Here is an 18,651-nt window from a genome sequence, read left to right as displayed (position 1 = left end):
TGGTTACGAAAGGGGCGTTAACTTGTCATCCCTTTGGCCCTTGCTGGGAGGGGCGGTGCCAATGCAGATACCAGCGCCACCCTCATTGGCTGAGGCCCCATGTCCGCTGCTGATTGGCTTCCTCTGAGAGCCTCACATCCGGGGAGGCCTGGGAGGTGCGGAGGGGCGCCGGTGGCCACGCTGTGATCTCCCTCCTGGTGTAAAGCGCACAGGACCCCCCCCCCCACCCCCAGAAGGGCTAGACCGCCACTGTCGCTGAGTGATTGCGTCATCGAGAGCGGGGGTCGGACTACCTTTGCGTCCCTCTTCGACATGTGACGTACCTGCCATGACGTCATAGCTCTGTGAAGGTGGAAGTCGAGGTTGGCGGGATTTGAGGTAACCAGATCCTTGATCTGAGCCCAAACATCCTTCCTAACCTCACTGCGTTTGGAGGAACTGGGGGTGGGGGTATAGGTCAAGGGAAAAGGTGTGATGTGCACCTGGCCATGGTTCTGTTTGAGGACATGGGGCCTGCATGATTCAAAGCCAGAGCCTGGCCATCAGGAGGCTCGCTTAGTCCTGACTAGAAGTCTCTCTTCTCCAGCCCTTCTCTTTAAAAAGGGAACTTCCCCGTCGTCTCTCAGGACCTCATGGAGTCCAGAGGGACCAAGAGAGGAGCCGGAAAGATAGAGGTAGCTGAGCCTTGGAACAAGCTCCCCCTCCTAGCACCCTCACTGCCCGCAAACCCTGCCCTCTACGCTGGACCATTTCCTTTCTACCGGCGCCCTTCTGAACTGGGCTGCTTTTCCCTGGATGCACAACGCCAGTACCATGGAGATGCTCGAGCCTTGCGGTACTACTGCCCACCTCCCACTAATGGTCAAAGCCCCAACTTTGACCTCAGAGACGGATACCCTGATCGATACCGGCCCCGGGATGAAGAGGTCCAAGAGAGGCTGGACCACCTGCTATGCTGGGTCCTGGAGCACCGAGGCCGGCTAGAGGGGTGAGCAAAGCATAGCACACAAGTAGCTCTAGAGACCTACACCTACCCTCTAAAATTAGGAGAGCCAGAGCGGGAGTGGGGTCAGCCCTTGTGCTATTCTTTGGGGGAGCCGTGTGCACTAATGCTTGTGTCAGACCTTCAGCCCTTAACTCCTCCCTCTCAGGGGTCCAGGCTGGCTGGCAGGGGCCATAGTGACGTGGCGGGGGCACCTGACAAAATTGCTGACGACACCATATGAGCGGCAGGAAGGCTGGCAGCTGGCGGCCTCCCGGTTCCAGGGGACACTGTACTTGAGTGAGGTAGAGACGCCGGCTGCTCGGGATCAGAGGCTTACCCGGCCACCCCTCCTCCAGGAGCTTATGTACATGGGGTACAAGTTCGAGCAGTACATGTGTGCAGGTGAGAATTGCCCCCAGCTCTGTGGCCCACTCCCCCTTCCCCAGAGATTGAGACCCCAGCCCTGCTGCTCTTTCTCCCCTTGTGCAGACAAACCTGGAGGCTCCACAGATCCCTCTGGGGAGGTCAACACCAACGTGGCCTTCTGCTCTGTGCTACGCAGCCGCCTGGGAAACCATCCTCTGCTCTTCTCCGGGGAGGTAGACTGCATAGACCCCCAGGCCCCAACCGCACAGCCCCCCAGCTGCTACGTGGAGCTCAAGACCTCCAAGGAGATGCACAGCCCCGGCCAACGGAAGAGCTTCTACAGGTTCAGGATGGGGGTGGGCAGGTTGAGAGCCTAGGATTGACAGCTGGGAAAGGGACTTGGGGGAAGAGGAGGAGGCTGGAGGGTGGTGGAGGGGTCCCACTGACCCCTCGCCTTTCCTGACAGACGGAAGCTCCTGAAATGGTGGGCTCAGTCGTTCCTTCCAGGGGTCCCAAACGTTGTTGCTGGCTTCCGTAACCCAGAGGGTTTTGTCTGTTCCCTCAAGACCTTTCGTACCATGGAGATGTTTGAATACGTCAGGGTAAGGCAATGGTGTCACAGCTCCCACCTGTATCCCCCTGTGCCAAGACCACAGGTCCAGTGTCCAGGGACCTGTAGTCCACCTTCCCCTTCTCCCACCCTCGCCCTCACTGCCAGTCTTCTGCCTCCTCCTGGGCTTTCTCCAGAATGACCGTGATGGCTGGAATCCCTCCGTGTGCATGAACTTCTGTGCTGCCTTCCTTAGCTTTGCCCAGAACACAGTTGTCCAGGATGACCCCAGGTGAGGCATTCAGCTCTGCCCCTCCCCTCTGGGTCCCAGAAGCTCGGCCTCCAGCCCTCAACTCGGGACTCCATCTGCCCCGCAGGCTCGTCTACCTCTTCTCCTGGGAGCCTGGCAGCCCAGTCACAGTGTCTGAACATCGAGATGCACCCCATGCTTTCCTGCCTACGTGGTACGTGGAAGCCATGACCCAGGACCTCCTGTCACCCCCCAAGACACCCTCCCCCAAGGACTGATGCTTCGCAGGGGCTGGTCCTGTTTCTGTGTGCACAGATAAAGGCATATTTCTAGGTGGTTCTCCCTGCTGTCTTTTGAGCTGAGTCATCCCTGCCCAACACCTCAGGTTCACACAGGTGGTTTGCTGTTTTATTGTTACGTTATTACACAGGGGTCATTCACTGGGTGTAGAGGCTGGCCGCAAAGACGATGTCCCTCCGTAGCAGGGTGGCTGCCGTCTCCATCTTGGCACCTAGCACAGGCTCGCCCACCAGGCGGGCCGCCCCCCGAAGCGAGCGACACATCTCGGCCAGGCGTTGGATGCAGCGGACCACGAGGCCCTCGGGCGTCCCCGAGAGCCCTGCCAACTCAGAGAAGGGCTGTGGGGGAAGTAGGGTGGGGACTGAATACGGTAGGGCCTGGGCAGCCTCTCCCCAGTCAGCTGTCCGCAAAGCCCCAAACCCCAGCTACTCACCATGCCCCGGGCCCACTCGTACACAACCTCGACCAGGCCAAAATTCAGCTCTCCCACAAATTCCTCCACTGTCTGGTTCAAGCCACAGGCCATCTGCACCTCACCGATCCGCTTGGCCACAGCCCGGACACGTTCCACCCCCTGCAGATGGGGAGGAGAGGTTAAGCCCTGCCTTCCTACTCCAGGAAGGAGGCCCAGATCAAGGAAGAAACAATTCCAGCTCTTAGGGGCACTTACAGGGCTGGATGGGGCACGTGGGGAATACATGGGGACTGGGAGTGCCACGGCCGAGGGTGGGACGGGGGTGGGCGTCCCCTACCTGTTTGAGGGTGCTTGGGAGCTGATCACTAGGGTCCCCGGGGCTCTGGCAGACCAGGCCGGAGAGCAGGGCCGCGATCTCCTCGGGCCGAAGGGCGCTCAGCGCGTTGTCAAACATGAGTTCAGTGAGGAGCAGCTCATGGCTGCTCATGGCACAAGCCACCCGCCCTGCCAGCTTCACGGTGCCCGCTTCATCTACGTACCCCAGGGTTCGGAGCACCTGGAAGGATGGTGGGTGTTGGGAGCCTGCAGACCTCCTCCTCACTAGCCCCCCAGCCCCATCTGTGCCCTCCCACCTCTACTCGCTGGTGGTACTCAGGGAGCAGCAGCAGCGACTGATCCGACAGCAGGAAGCGCAGCCGCTCCATCTCCTTCTGTATCTGCATCCGCTCCCGCAGCTTCAGGTACTACAGGGAACCACCGGCAGGAGCGTGTTAGCCTCGCCCTCAGCAGGGGCGCACTGAGGACAAGGGCTGCGATGGGGGTGGCCTGTCTACAGGGGACGAGAGGAAAAGTCGCCCTCCCAGCTTGGAAGCTAGCATCCAGGGACCTACCTGGGCAGGGAAACGGGGACTGTGTACACACTGAGCCCCCCGGATCAGCTCCTCCAGCTTCCGGACCCGGAGCCCCGCCTCTACCACCGACACATCCTTGAGCTGCAGGTCATTGACAGGGTCAAGGGTAGGGGGTCCTGCTGGGTGGGCCTGAGCCAGACGTAGTAGTTCCTGGACAGCAGTTGTCGCGGCCGCAGAGGGAGGCTCCTTCCTGAGAAAGGAGCAGGTCTTGGGACCTGGGGCAGAGGCTTCTCTTCCTCAGGCTGCGGGAGCCTGCCCAACCACACCTCCCCACCCCCCATCACATGGTCCCTCCCCAGCATCTCTGACTTGAACTTTGGTTGCTGCCTCTTGCTGAAGTCCTCCAAGATCTTCTCCCCATTCAGCCGGAGCACCTTGGTGGCGATGGCAGCCACGTCTCCTGGCTGGAGCTTGGCCACAGTGTGGTCACAGGGCCCTGTGAAAAGGGGAGAGCAGGGTCAGAATTTGCCGTGGGCCCAGGCGTCCCAACGGTGCTGCTGTCAGGAACTCGGCCGTCTGTCCCACTCACCTTCAGGCAGGAACAGCTTGAATCCCACGAGGTCATCTGGGTAGGGCACATCGGGGGAGGCTGGCCCCCTCTCCTTCGGGTCCTCAGACATGGGCTTATCACACAAGACCAGAGTCGTGAATACTCTGCTGGTGGAGCTCGAGGAGACCTAGGGGAGGCGGGGAGGCCAGGACAGGGCAGTGTGAGGAGTGGACATCAAAGGTAGAGACCAGATCACCAACCTCAGGCAGGGATTGTGGTGCAGCCATGCAGAGCCCACCAGTGTGGACTGGTAACCAAGTCAAGCGATCGGAGCAGACTCTGGGGGCAGAGCTTGGGGGAAGGACAAGGAGGTGAGCATGAAGTGGTGGGGATGGGATGGAAAGGAGGGCTCGAGGGAAAAATGAGAGCACTGGTGAATACAACCGGCCCCTCGCCAAGTGGGGAAGATGGAGATAGGGCTCGCCCCTCCCTCCCTGCCTCTGGGCTTCAAATTCCCATTGCCCTCACCTGAAGGATCACACCCAGTGCGTTGTGATGCTTCTGATTCTTCACAATCACCACCCTTCCCACTGAGAGAGATTTCAGCCCATTCACAGACTCCATGATGCGTCGCTGAAGGGCAGGGACGTGAAGAGAGGGGATAAGGGAGGAAGTGTCACAGAGACACTAGGACTAAGTTCAGGAGTACCCAAAGTGTCACAGTCTCTTCCTCCCTGTCTGCCACCCCTGCCCCCAACACTCACACGCACTTACCTGGATCAGGCTCCGGGTCTCTGTCAGTTCCTCCCCGCAGCTGTAATACTCAGGCAGGTCAACGAGTTGGCCAGTTACATCAGGCTCCTCCAAGGCCCCCAGCCGCTTGGTCAGTTCAGCCAGAGTCTGTTCATGGGCCTGGGAGAAGCCAGTGTGGGTGTGCAGCAAGAGTCTCCAGGCCCAGAACCCTCCACTTTCACCCACCGGCCTCTGGATGCCCATCTCATCCAGGCCTGGCTTCCCTTGTCCACATCCTTCGCAGCAGCCTGGTCATGCCCACCTCCTCACCTTGCTGTCCTTGCGGGATGGAAACTCAGAGAAGCTCCTCTTCATCATGTCCTCCACCCTGAGGGCATCCACCCGCAGCAGGTTGAGGATCATGGTGTACGTGAGGCGGAACTGGGACTGCAGCTGGGACGGCTTCCCCTGGGCCGGGCCACAGACGCCAGTGAGGCGAGGGGAGACCCGCAGCTCGGCCGCTCTGCTCTCGCTGCTCAGCAGCTCTAGTCCCAGCTCTGCAACCACGGGGCCCTAAACTGCTCGCTCACCTCTGCAGAACAAGGGAGCGACACTAAGTAAATAGACTCTCCAAGGTCCCATCTAGCTCCATATTCACAGTGGAAAAAGACTAGAGGAGAGGAGATCCAATCTCATCCTTGGATTTGCTCACTCCTACCTTGGCTTCTCCCAGGCAAAAGGAAAGTAGAAAGAGGGGAGAAGGGAAGAGGGTCGGCAGAATCTAGCAGGTGCCCAGAGCTGGCCTCACGCTGCCCCGGCTCACCATCATCATGCGGTGCAGGTCCGCCATCTCGGGCACACGGCCCTTGCAGAGCAGGATGACAGTGCCTGTGGGGTCCAGGCCCCTCCGGCCCGCCCGGCCTGCCATCTGCACATACTCCCCAGGGAGCAGGTCCCGGAAGGTGGAGCCATCGTGCTTACGCGTGGAGTCAAACACCACTGTCCGGGCTGGCATATTTACACCCATGGCGAAGGTCTCCGTGGCAAACAAGACCTGGGGCGGGGGAGAGGATCAGCAAAGGGGCTACACGCAGCTGTGGCCCAGCCCTGGCCAAGCCCACCTCACTTTGTAGCCAAGGCTAAGAAGGCACCAGGCACAGTCCCAGACGGTTAACTCACAGGACCTCATTTAACTCTCAAGGCAAATCTACAGTATGTACTATTGTTTTCTTTGTTGTATTTATTTAGCTACCTATTCCTTTCCTTTTACCCCTATATCCCACTCCCATCCCCCCACTATCAATCATCCCGCTGTATTTAACGCGTACCTTTTTGCGTGAACGTGTTTTATAAAATGTGTCTTGTTTTATGTATAATTTACAATTTGCCATAAAGGCGATTACATGTCTCCTTCTGTTTTCTTTTTTTCTTCCATGTAGTGTTTTCAACATCCATCCACGTTCCTGTGGTTATATCTAATCCACTGCTTCCAACTGCTGCAGAACGCTTTGTGGGGTGCATGTTGTACATCTACCTACCGGCTCTCCCAGTGAAGGGGTACCACCAACACCCTGCCACAAGACTACAGCCAACAAAGGAAGAGCAGGCGTGTTCCCTCAATGACCAGGGTGAGAATTTCATTGTGATTTACACTCAGGAGTGGAATTTAGGGACAAAGAGTATGTATATACTTATTTTTGCCTCCAGAGTGCCAGGATGCACTTCAGACTGGCCACACCTGTACAAGGGTTCCTGTAATCCTGCAGTCTCCTACATCTTGGGCAACACTTGGCATTAGCCACTTTCCTATATTTTACCAGTCTAAAAACTGTAAAGTCCTATCTTGCGAGTATTTCAATTTGCATTCTTCTGATGACTAATGACCTTCATAAGTTTGCTAGCTTTTTGGGTTTCTCTTCTGAATACTGTGTGTTCATACTTCATACACCTCCATCTTAAAATGTGAAATCTACAGTTCAGGGAGGTTTAAGTAATTTGCCCAGGGTTACACAGTGAGTAAGTGGTGGAGCTGGGATTCATACCCAGGCAGCCTGGATCCAGAGCCCAAGTTCTTAACCACTGCACTGTCCTGCCTAAAAGCTTGCCCCTCCCCTAAGTGGGCAACGAATGCCTTGGGGAGTCCCTCTCCCACCAGCATGTGCACCTTGACCAGGCCACGGCTGAAAAGCATCTCCACGATCTCCTTGAGGATGGGCAGGATGCCGCTGTGGTGCACACCCAGGCCACGGTGCAGGAGTTCAGACATATGCAGAACCTGTTGGGGGCCGAGGCCCAAGATCAGGGATGGGGTCATGGAACACCCAATTGCCACCAGTCTCTGAGTCCCCCCTCCATACCTGGGGCAGCTGGCGGTCAGAGCCTCGGAGGCGAGCGAGGCAGCGCTGCAGGAAGAGGTGAATCTCACTCTTCTCTGAACTCGTGGTGAGGTCAAGGGAGGTGAGGCCCGAGGCCTGCTCATCACAGCGGCCACGGGAGAAGGTGAACACCACCACGGGCAGCTGCGCACGGGTGCGGAGGGAGGCCAGGAGGGACAGGTACACACCACGGTCCTGGGAAGTGGGGAGAAGGGAGTGGAGACTGAGTCCCTGAACCAGTGGGGGCCGAAGTGGCGGGAACTGAAGCCGAGTCAAAGCGGGCAGTGCTCAAAGCTCAACTCCAAACACCTGGGGGATGAGGGAAGCCAGGACACGGGAGAAACAGGTGGTGGCAGGTACAAAGCCTGCCAGCTCTCACCTGTGCAGGCCCCCCCTGATGCGTGGGCTGCTTGGCCCCAAAGGTCTGGGCGTGTTTGCTCATCCGCTCCTTCTTGGCCTCCACAGCCGCATAGTACCTGGGGCAGGGGAGGGGCAGCGATCAGTCACACCCAGCTGGGCCGAGCCCTGCCTCTTCCCGACGCAGGCTTACCCCTTTGTGTGGAAGGTGCCTCGGGAGTCCAGCAACAGGAAGAGCTCCCCCTGCGTCTTGGGGCTGTTCCCCGTGAAGAGATAATGCTCCAGGGGGACTGGGCGAGCAACAGTGCTGATCACATAGATCTGGCGACGCTTTAGCCGCCTGAGTGAGGAGGAGAAGACAGAGAAGATCAGGGGTGGGAGTGCGGGAAGGAACCCACATCCCCACCATCTTCCGCCACTCTGGCTTCACCCAGTCTTTTCTGGGAGCCGGACTGGAAGGCTGTCCCCGTCATCCTGTCTCTCAACTTGCAAAGTGATCTGGACCCAGTGGGATCCCTCAGCCTCCCAAGCTGGACATGTTCCCCGGCCGCACCCCTTTCTCATCCCCAACCCCAAGGCCTGACCACTCGCCCTGCTGTGATAGTCTACGCCCCCCGCCCCGACTGAGGAATGCTACAGCCCCCTTCACCCAAGCACCCCAGGACACACGTCTCACCCAATCCAGTCAGCAAATTCAAGGGCGTTGGGGACAGTAGCACTCAGAAGGATGATGGAGACGTGGTCAGGGAGCATGATAAGCACCTCCTCCCACACGACCCCGCGCTGCGCACAGGGAGGGCAGACAAGCTCAGAGGGGGCTGCCCTTCTGCCCCTGGGAAGCGGCACAGGGTTCCGTGTCGGGGCAAAGGAGACAGTGAGGTTCGCGGGGTGTGTGGAATAGAGGAGCTGCTGAACCAGCCCCACGGGAGAGGACTGCCAGGACCTGGGGACCCCGTCCCCTTACCTCAGCATCGTTGATGTAGTGAACCTCATCAAAGATGACCCACTCCAGGTCTCGGATGACATCCGAGCCACTGTACAGCATGGAGCTGGAAGAAAGAGACCCAAGGCTGACTTCCCAGTGGCTCCTGTCTCTACCCTCAACTCAGCCAGCATGCTCTACAGAGCAGCCTCACCTTCCTGACCAAAAATCCACCCGTGTTGAGTGCCCGTCTCTCACCGAAGGATCTCTGTTGTCATAATGAGGCAAGAGGCCTCTGGGTGCAGCTGCACGTCCCCGGTGAGAAGTCCCACATCCCCAAATGTGTTTCGGAAGTCCCGGAACTTCTGGTTGCTCAGAGCCTTGATGGGCGAAGTATAGATGGTGCTGGGAGAAGAGCATGAAGTTAGCCGGTCCCTCCACACTGACTCGTGGTCAGCACCTCCTCTCCCACCGTGAGCCTTCCCAGAAGCATGCCACAGAGCTCAGGCGCCCCCCTTCACCCTAACTTCCCTCATGTTCCCCTTCATGGAATTACCCAGGAAAAATTCTGTCCCCCAATCCCTTCCAAAACTAACTAAACTCCCCACACTTTCTCATTTCCCTCTGGACCCCTGCCTCAGTTTCTCCCCCAAAACTCTCATCAAAAGGATGAAGTAGGGAGGTGGAGAAGAGATGAGACTTAGAAAGTTTGCAGGAGAGAACAGGGCTGGTGAAGGGGAAGCTGGGGACGGGACTGTACCGCGTCATGTGTTTCTGGGCAAGGGCAATGGCGTATTCAGCCACAACCGTCTTCCCCGCGGACGTGTGAGCCGCGACAAAGACCGAGTCATGCCGTTCCAAGTGCAGGATGGCCTGTTTCTGAAACACATCTGGCTCAAACGCCCACTGTGGGAGAGAGAAATAGATGGGGGCTGGAGAAGGGAGAGGGGTCTTCCTGCCTCCAGCTCATGGGACATTCAGGGCAGCGGGGAGAAGGCCAGAGTGAGGCAAGTCTGGGACTGAGGTCCAAGCTGGCCTGAAGGCATCTGGCCTCTGGTGGGGAGAGGAGACAGGGAGTGGGCTGGGAGGAGGTTGGGGAGCATGTGAGGACTGGGCCACGCTACCCGGAAGGCTGGCTGGGGAATGAGTCGGTAGAAATCATCAACAGGGGAGGTGACATCCACGGGAATGGCCCACTGCTCCTGAGGGGGGGGCTTGGGAGGCTCTGGGGGAGCTACAGCTGTGGACGCTTCCTGGAAGGGGAAAGGGGTGTAGGGTCAATAAAGATACAGTCAGAAAGCTCTCTGTTACCACTCCTCCCAAAAGATGCTCCAGTCTTCCCCTTGGACCCAACCAGGCCAGCCCACCCTGTCTGCGACAAGACCCTTCTTTCCTGCCTCAACCGCCCAGAACCACCAACCTGCAACACTAGGTTCTCCAAGCTGCTTGCTCGGGCCAGGGGAGCACTGCAGGGAGAGGCTGAAACAGTGTCCCGTCTGGGACCGCCTGGTTGTCCCACTGCCTCACTCTCATCCTCATCGCCCCCGCCCAAATCCAGGGGCTCCAGCAGACAGCTGAGGCTGAGCAAGCCGGGAGCTGGAGCTGGGTGATCTGAGGAGCAAGGCAAAAATGGAGACCTGGTCATGTCCACCTCTGCTCTGAAGAAGAAGGGCACCACTTCCCCTACGCCCCCATCTCAAAACTAAAACTCACCCTCTGGTGCAAAGTCCACGCCTTTCTTGAAGCCAGGTGGAACAGTAAGAAGACCTGGAGGACAGGGACAGAGAGAGAGAATCTGGGCTCTTGCACACTGCTGTATAAGTCACATGGTACATAAACCTAAAGGACATCCTTCACAGCATAGACGTTGCAGTTGCGGATATTTATTGTGACAATTTTCCAACAGATGACAGTAAAGGTTGTTATGGAAGGGGTACCTTTTCCTGATTTGCTCAGAGAAATGGAAGAGCTAGCAAGGACCCAGTGACAGGCTCGGGCCCCTCTTCCTCAGGGCCCAGACTCAGAGCCCTACCTCCCAAGGGTCCATCCTGGCACCACCTCACCTTTCTCAAAGTCTATCTCCTCCTCAGCCTCCTCCCGAGTGCTCAGATCTGTTATGGTGGGCTCATCCATTCCACCTGGGGAGAGGTTGGACAAACAGGGATTCATGGGGTGGGAGTGACACAGGAGGCGTGGAGACTAAGGGCTTCCTTCCCTACCATCCCATTTCCACAAGCGTCACCTGGCCAGAAAGGGTACTGTGTTGGATTCCCCCACAGGGACTGGGAGATGGGCCCGGGTGGCCGGCGAAGAGACAAGGAGGTAGTGGCCGACAGGTTTGTATTCTCTAGCAGGACCTGACGCAAGAGATCAGAGCGCCAGTGAGGCTGAGCTTGCCTCTGACTCCCCTTTTCCCAACCCTGCTTCTCGTGGCCCGTGACCTCTTACCTCCTTGTAGCCTAGTATCTGGCCTGTGGTTGGGTGTCTTTGGGCCTGTAGGTCGGAGGGGACTGGGGCCCCCAGTGTGGCCAGGAGAGACCAAGGATCCATCTTCCTCTGCCATTTTCTGGACAGAAAGAAAGTAATTTTCAGGTCTTCTTTCTCCTCTGTCCCAGCTTTCTTCAGGGACCCATCTCCCTAGTCCAGGCCCCTCTAGACCCCTCACCGGGCTGAGTGCTCCACACCGTGCAGAGGCAGCCAGGCTGGAGATGACAGAAACAACTGCTCTGCTTCTTGCTGCAGATCTGGGGCACAGGGAGGGAGGCCGTGGGGAAGCTGGAACAAGGGCAAGATGAGACACGTGAGGTAAGAGAAGAGAGTAAGACACAGCAAAGAGAAGGTGATAGGATTCATACTTAGATCAGAAATGGGAGATGTCCCAGACAGACTAGGACAATCAGGCTGAAGGACTATCTTCCAAAGGTGGTTCTGCTTTACAGGACAAACGGCCTGCAACTGAATTACCTGGGGTGCTGGTTAATAATACAGATTTTGGATTTCAGAACCTATGGACCTAAGAATTTGTATTTTAAAAAAGCTCCCCCACTCAGCTCGGTGCTCTGTGATGACCTAGATGGGCGTAATGGGGGGGGGGATGGGAGAGAGGTCCAAGAGGGAGGGGTTATATGTATACATATAGCTGATTCACTTCGTGGTACAGCAGAAACTAACCCAACATTGTAAAGCAATTATATTCCAATAAAAAAAATAAAAAATGAAAAAGGTCCCCTACTAATCATGAGGCACATTGATATTTCAGAATCACTAGTTTTAGGAAAAGGGGTCCCAGACCTAAGGATGAAGAGCCAGGTGCTCAAAGGCTAGCATCTCAGCCACCAACAAGTGCCCTGGAGAGAGAAAAAGACTCCAAGGAGAAAAGACACATTTGAAAGAGCAGTTCTCAGAGTTAAGGTATCCCCAGGGCTTCCAGCTCTGTCCTCTCATGGGCTCTGACCCACAGCAGGTCCACTGGGTTGGGAGTCTGTCCAGCACCAGTCTAGGCCCGGATGACAGGCGTCCAGAGACAGGAGAGCCAGGTCAAGTTAGATCCTACTGTGAGGAGGGTGAAGGAGGTTTTAAGTTCAATGAGGGTCAAGGTTAGGGTCAAAAGTCACTCACGGTGGTCTCTGGAGCCCCAGGCACATTCAGCAGCTCCCAACGCCCTGTGCATCCCAGCTCTACTGCCCGAAGGGGCAGGTCCAGAGGATCTGGGGGAGGTAGCACTACGGGGGAAAGGTCACAGGTCAGGGGTCAAGGGTCATTCCCTGTCTACTCCTCCTTTCCACCCCCTGCCCCTCACCGATTCGCTCCGTCTCCATCATCCTGGAGCCACGGCAGCTACCCGGCAGCCCGGAAGTGTAGGGAGGAGCCGAAACGGCGGAAGTAGAAGCGACTTCCGGCACAACCCCTCCGGGGGCGGGGATGAGCGCTGCCGAGGGGCGGGCCCAAACTGGTGGGATGCCGGGCGGAAGTGTGTGCGCCGCGGGCCGCCTTGGTTACCGCGTTCTCCGCCCTTCGCTACGTCATCGCTCCGAGCCCGCGATCCGCTGCCCGCTTGGGCGCCGCCCGAGACCGTGGGGCTCCGGTTGCCGCCCCCTCAGGTAAGGCCTTTTCCTCAGCCTTCGTCCCTTTTTTCCGAGCTCCTTCTGTCTTCTTGCCCCTTTGGTTGCTCTGAAAGCGCTGCGCGGGTTCCACTGCCTCCTCTGCTTTTCGGACCCCGCGATTGCCATACTAACCCCAGCGAGGTAGCGGGGGTCTGGTGCGATCGTCTTGGCGACGGAGGAGGTGTTTCTCCCTTCCTGGGCCACGTGGTGCCCCTAGGCGCTGGTATCCGTGATTCCTGAAGAGAGAAGGGAATGCTGGTTGATCCCGACGAGCGGGGGTTTGGACGGCAGCCTGGTTTAAGCAAGGGGTAGGGAGAGGCAGAAGACAGGAGTAGGCAGGCCTGGAGGGGTGGGGCTGGGGTCAGTGTGCACGGCGTGTGAACCCTGGGCGGTGACAGTGGAGAAAGATGTCTTGGGCCCTGCCCCTGAACCAGGAGCCACCATGTTGGTGATACCCCCCGGACTGAGCGAGGAGGAGGAGGCTCTGCAGAAGAAATTCAACAAACTCAAGAAAAAGGTGAGGGAGTGTGTGCGGGTATGACCCAAACTTTCAAAGACTCTACACTGAGAACACCTGGGGTGAGTGTGAGAGGATGGGGGGGTGGGGATTCAGCTAGCTCATACCTGGAGACATACCACCTCTCAGTGTAGCTTCAGGAATGGACCTTCTCAAGTGTGTACTTTCTTTTCTCTCTTTTCTATGCAGTCTGCCATGGAGTTGTCTTCCTTTTCCGTGGCTTTTAGTACCACCTAAGAGCTGGCGATCCCAAGCTTGGTTTTTCCAGTTCCATCTAGTGTTTTACTGATAACTTTCACATATCCAAAATTGAAGCTATCATCTTGTCTGTTCTAAACTTGGTCTTCCAAATAGGGCTGACTACATTTACTTCTCCCACGTGTTTGGAATGAAAATCTTATCTCTGTCGTCTGCTCAATTTGCATAGCCAAACATTTGCCAAGTCGTCTTGATTCTTCCCTTGAAGTAATTTCTTCCGTTTACTTTTTCCTCTGTATTCCCTAGATCAGTTCTTTGCTGATGCTCACCTAGCCTGTCGTAATGGCCTCTCAACAAGTTTCTTTTTTTGGACAGACTTCTTCACTCCTATTAAAATGGTGCATTGAAAACACAAAACACTGTCCTTCTTTTTCTCAAAACCCAGTGGTTTCACGTTGTCTATAAAACAAAGCCTTAATCAGGCATCCCTTTCTATAGAACTATTCCTTGATCCCAAAACATGCATTCCCAAAGCTTTCTTATCTCTGCATCTTTGCCACCCTGTTTTCTTTGTCTAAAATGCCTTTTCCTCTCAGTCTGTGTTATGCAGATTGTATCCAGGACCCAGTTTAATAACCATTTGGCATCAGAAAAATCTTACTTGCTCTCAGCTACAATCTGCACTTATGATCAGTCTTGAAAATTCAACCTAGTCATCTTATTTCTCAGACTGTAAGCTTCTTGAGGGGAGGATCTATGTCTCATACTTTTGCATATCCCTGTTTCAAAGCAATGGTGTGTTCTTATTAAACATATAGGGGTGGATGGATGAAGTCCCTAAGAAGGCACGGAGGCTTATACTTAATTGCAGCTTATATCTGGGGGCTCTGGTCTATGATTGAATGCCTTGTTTTCAACTTGAAAAACATGAGACTGTGGAAAGCCTCTGAAGGCCATGGTTTGGATAGATTAGGTATGGCTGGCTTTGTAGATGATCTGGGGGACTATGTGAGAGGCAGGGCAGCCTCAATGTACCACTCCAGGGGCACCATTTGCATTATTTTCTCTCAGAAAGGTGTCCCCGGAGTGATGTGCCCAGGGGCCTTGGGAGAGGACCTGGCCAGGGATTGGCCCTCACCAACTCCTCTCTTCTCACTCTTGTTCCCAGAAAAAGGCATTGCTGGCTCTGAAGAAGCAAAGCAGCAGCAGCGCAGCCAGCCAAGGCGGTGTCAAACGCTGTGAGTGACAGGGGAAGCGGGGATAGACTGGAAGTGAGCAGCACGGGCTGACCTCTGTCACAGCCTGGCCAACACAATGCCTCTTTCCCTCACCACTCCAGCACTGTCAGAGCAGCCTGTGGTGGACACAGCCACGGCAACAGAGCAGGCAAAGCAGCTGGTGAAGTCAGGAGCCATCAGTGCCATCAAGGCTGAGACCAAGAACTCAGGCTTCAAACGTTCTCGGACCCTAGAGGGGAAGTTAAAGGTGAGCACAGGCAGAAAGATTGTTCAGGGACTCCTTGACTTCAGAGGGCATCCTTCCAAGTTGGAGTGGAGGTAAGTTTAGGGGGAAAGTAACGCCAGTTTAATCATGGGTAAGTTGCTATACCATTCTGAGCTTCAGGTTTCTTATCTGTAAAATGAAGAAACTGGATGACTCCTAGATTCTCCTCCGTTTTACGCATTCTGTGACTCTAATCCATCATGTAGAAGAGCTCCTGGATTGTGTTGCTCTGAGGAGTTGAACAGGCTGAGAATGTCATCAGGTTTAAGACATTTTTAAGTAAACTAACTGCTTTAAGTGTGTATTAAATCTTTTATGTAAAAGGAAATAAAAGAAAAAAAAGATAGGCCAGGGGAGCCAAGAAGAGGGTGAGGGAAGAGGAACTCCTTCTGCCCCGTGGTTAGGCAGCCTCCTGCTCCCCCACTGAGGTGGGTCTCTACCATCTTCCCAGGACCCTGAGAAGGGGCCAGTCCCCACTTTCCAACCGTTCCAGAGGAGCATATCTGCCGATGATGATCTGCAGGAGGTAATGGTTTCCAGTTGTCTGTCTCTGAGGGGCTGGGGATTGAGAAAAATGAGAAACCCACACATTTCGGACCACATGCCAGCAACTAGGACTCATCTTAACTGTCCTTGGTTTCCTTTTCAGTCGTCTAGACGTCCACAGAGGAAATCTCTGTATGAGAGGTTAGAGAAAGATAGGACTGGGTCCCATTGGCGAGGGGCGGGGGCGAGGGGATTGCCTGGGTCCTTAGGAGGTTTGGGACTGGAGTGGGAGGAGCTGGGGCTACAGAGGGATTGTTGAGTCTCCCCAGGCTCTGGGAAGACAAGGTAGAGGCTCCCTTTGATCCTCATTGTCTACCTCTCCCCAGCTTTGTGTCGTCCAGTGATCGGCTTCGGGAACTGGGGCCAGATGGAGAAGAGGCAGAGGGCCCAGGGGCTGGTGATGCCCCCCCTCGAAGCTTTGACTGGGGCTACGAAGAACGTGGCGGTGCCCACTCCTCAGCCTCCCCTCCCCGAAGCCGCAGCCGGGACCGCAGCCGTGAGCGGAACCGGGATAGAGACCGGGAACGGGATCGAGACCGAGACCGGGAGCGGGAGCGGGACAGAGACCGCGATCGAGACCGGGACAGGGACCGGGACCGAGACCGGGACAGGGACCGGGACCGAGAGGGCCCTTTCCGCAGTGAGTGAGCTTGGCTGGTGGGAAAGTGACTTCAGATAAGGTTTAGGTGGGTCCTACTAAACTGGACTCTTAAAGTGGAGGGTGAGCTAGACTATGTCTCGTTACTGATTTCTGTCCTGTAGGGTCGGACTCGTTCCCTGAACGCCGGGCCCCTCGGAAGGGGAACACTCTCTATGTGTATGGAGAAGACATGACGCCCACCCTCCTCCGTGGGGCCTTCTCTCCCTTTGGAAACATCATTGACCTCTCCATGGACCCACCCAGAAAGTAAGGATGACAGTGGGGCAGGATGATAGTCCTTGGAGGACCTGGGGTATGAGACCTGAGGGCGGAAGCTAGCCTGTCTCCACAGCCTATAACACTGGGTTTGATTGGGTCCCGAGGAGCCCGTAGGCCCTCTACTGACCCTGTGTTTTCTCATCCCAGCTGTGCCTTCGTCACCTATGAAAAGATGGAGTCAGCAGATCAGGCCGTTGCTGAGGTTGGGACTTCCCAGATCTGTTCTTCCCATCCCTCCTGCCATCCTTATATTTTCTTTCTAAAATACTGGGAGCCAGGAGGAAGTCATTTCCTCTTGACAGAGACGGTCTCTCCCTATTTACGCAGGAAACCTTGCATTCTCAAGTCCCTACTTAGTCTGTTCCTAGGATGGCAACTCCTGGAAATTCTCCTTTGGTTTGTCTATAATGTTTCCCCCCATCCTCTGCCCCCTCCCCTCTTCTGCCCCAGCTCAACGGGACCCAAGTGGAGTCCGTACAGCTCAAAGTCAGCATTGCCCGAAAACAGCCCATGCTGGACGCTGCCACTGGCAAGTCTGTCTGGGGCTCCCTGGGTAAGAATGGGATTCTTCCTCTCTCATTCTGTGCCCTACAGTTCACCCCTTTTTGTTCCCCTGCATGTCCCTGGGTTCGGTAGAGGTGATAGAGGTCTGGATTTGTTGTGGCAGCTGTGGGGATTGGAAGGAGAATCGTCAGGCCTTCTGTCAGTTAGAAGTAGGAGAAGGAGAGAAAAGTATTGAAAACAATTTCCAAGGCACTGACTGGAACGGGGAAAAAGTGGAAGTGACTGAGGTTGGTGAAGAAGGTGAGCATCTCATGCGGCCTTATTCATTTTGAGATGCAGTATAGTTGGTTTTATAAAATAAGCCTTTGAAATTAGGGATATGGAACTCAGGTGTGAGGTAAGGCATGAAAATGTAGACTAAAGTCATCTTATCACGGGGTAGCTGCAAAACGATAGTGTTGGCAGGGGAGACTGAATTTCAAGAGAAAATGAACCGGGACTGGGCTTGAGGAATAGTCAGAGGATATGGTGGGAAGCTGGGCTGCGTTCCTCGTGCCCCACACGTCCCCAGCCATCCTGACTTGTTAGGCTGAAGTTGAGGATGCTGCAAAGGAGACAGAAGGAGAGGTCATGGGGCCGGGAGCAGCACCCGAGGGGCCTGGGTCATTGCAGCCAAAGGATACAAGCTTTGGGAAAGAGGAAGTGATCAGCGGCGTCAAGATACAAAGCTCCAAGAGAATGGGGGCTTGTATGGGGGATTCACTCCAGGCCCAGAGTGGCAGGGATGGAATCCTTGGAGGTGGGGTGAAGAGAGGGACACACCGGGGGTAGGGAGGAAAGAGGGAGGGGAAGGGACGGCTCGAGGGAGAATGCTGAGGGCCAAAGCTACACCCAGAATGAGTTCTCCTGATGGAGTGGATAACCCGTTTTACCTGAAATAGATTTTCGTGTAAAGGAGTGGGCACAAGGGAGTTCAGAGCAAGAGTGGCCCTCTGTACAAGAAGGAACCAAAAAGGACCAGCACGTTAACAAAGGACTATAGAGATTTTCTAATTTTTTAATTTTTGGTGTACTGACTGAAAGTTGTGGGTTAACATTATTCACACGTCTCAACAATAACATTCGGGATTTTTCTTAGAACAAAACACTCATTACGGTATTTGCATGTGCCATGATAACAGTGTACACTCTTTTTTGCTGGGGCCATGGGTTGGTAGCCATTGGCCTAAGGGGGCTAAAGGTATTAATAGAAAGGCCATCCCGGCCACCAGAGGGCAGCATGGAAACTGGGCATCCAAGGGCCAGAGGCTAGAGTTGAGGTGGTCAAACTCTGGGCCTCAGGTCTCATCAGTGCCCTCCTTCAGACCTTAATGAATACTCTCCTCCCTCCCTAGCTGTCCAGAATAGCCCTAAGGGTTGCCACCGGGACAAGAGGACCCAGATTGTCTACAGTGATGACGTCTATAAGGAAAACCTTGTGGACGGTTTCTAGGGAGTGGAGCTGGATTCCGTGTGCCTCATCTGCCCCAACGCTGGTCTCAGTAAAACACTGAGGTGGAAGCTCACACATCTCCCTCAGCCTCTGGTTTTTCAGCACTTGGGATTGGGGTTGAGCCTTTAAAAACGGCTGTTAGATTTGATCTCAGTTGTAACAACATGGTCAGTGCACGCTCCCTGCTCCTTTTCCCCAAAAGGATCTTGAACACAG

The 18,651-nt window shown here is 55.5% G+C and overlaps 3 protein-coding genes across 4 annotated transcripts; 2 read left to right on the top strand and 1 right to left on the bottom strand.

The window, feature by feature from the left end:
* The first annotated feature begins 142 nt into the window (after positions 1-142).
* On the top strand, positions 143-2,490 carry DXO (decapping exoribonuclease). Its single transcript, XM_061196047.1, has 7 exons — positions 143-378; positions 587-988; positions 1,152-1,387; positions 1,475-1,694; positions 1,818-1,953; positions 2,099-2,193; positions 2,279-2,490. Exons 2-7 carry the CDS (start codon positions 633-635, stop codon positions 2,427-2,429), a joined length of 1,194 nt encoding a protein of 397 aa, XP_061052030.1. The 5' UTR covers positions 143-378; positions 587-632; the 3' UTR covers positions 2,430-2,490.
* Positions 2,491-2,537: 47 nt separating this feature from the next.
* On the bottom strand, positions 2,538-12,515 carry SKIC2 (SKI2 subunit of superkiller complex). The gene is made up of 28 exons (XM_061196046.1): positions 12,453-12,515; positions 12,272-12,375; positions 11,319-11,428; positions 11,102-11,219; positions 10,896-11,010; positions 10,717-10,791; positions 10,367-10,420; positions 10,074-10,264; positions 9,778-9,906; positions 9,414-9,559; positions 8,912-9,058; positions 8,696-8,780; positions 8,408-8,514; positions 7,925-8,071; positions 7,754-7,850; positions 7,357-7,569; positions 7,164-7,274; positions 5,823-6,053; positions 5,330-5,467; positions 5,042-5,179; positions 4,796-4,900; positions 4,307-4,454; positions 4,087-4,213; positions 3,757-3,967; positions 3,499-3,609; positions 3,204-3,422; positions 2,885-3,025; positions 2,538-2,789 (listed from the first exon to the last, which is right to left on the bottom strand). Exons 1-28 carry the CDS (start codon positions 12,472-12,474, stop codon positions 2,589-2,591), a joined length of 3,741 nt encoding a protein of 1,246 aa, XP_061052029.1. The 5' UTR covers positions 12,475-12,515; the 3' UTR covers positions 2,538-2,588.
* Positions 12,516-12,650: 135 nt separating this feature from the next.
* Positions 12,651-18,650, top strand: NELFE (negative elongation factor complex member E). 2 transcript variants are annotated; one of them, XM_061196045.1, is made up of 11 exons: positions 12,651-12,753; positions 13,191-13,273; positions 14,640-14,709; positions 14,811-14,956; positions 15,426-15,500; positions 15,624-15,661; positions 15,847-16,160; positions 16,283-16,427; positions 16,587-16,641; positions 16,890-16,992; positions 18,338-18,650. In XM_061196045.1, the coding sequence occupies exons 2-11, from the start codon at positions 13,199-13,201 to the stop codon at positions 18,433-18,435; spliced, it is 1,119 nt and encodes a 372-aa protein (XP_061052028.1). In that variant the 5' UTR covers positions 12,651-12,753; positions 13,191-13,198; the 3' UTR covers positions 18,436-18,650. The 2 variants fall into 2 exon arrangements, with proteins under 2 accessions (XP_061052028.1, XP_061052027.1); XM_061196044.1 differs by lacking the exon at positions 16,587-16,641.
* Position 18,651: the final 1 nt, after the last annotated feature.

Source organism: Eubalaena glacialis, chromosome 7 (assembly GCF_028564815.1).
Source record: "Eubalaena glacialis isolate mEubGla1 chromosome 7, mEubGla1.1.hap2.+ XY, whole genome shotgun sequence".
Taxonomy (NCBI): domain Eukaryota; kingdom Metazoa; phylum Chordata; class Mammalia; order Artiodactyla; family Balaenidae; genus Eubalaena; species Eubalaena glacialis.
The sequence above is the reverse complement of the archived record's forward strand: the minus strand, read 5'-3'. Positions and strand labels throughout refer to the sequence as shown.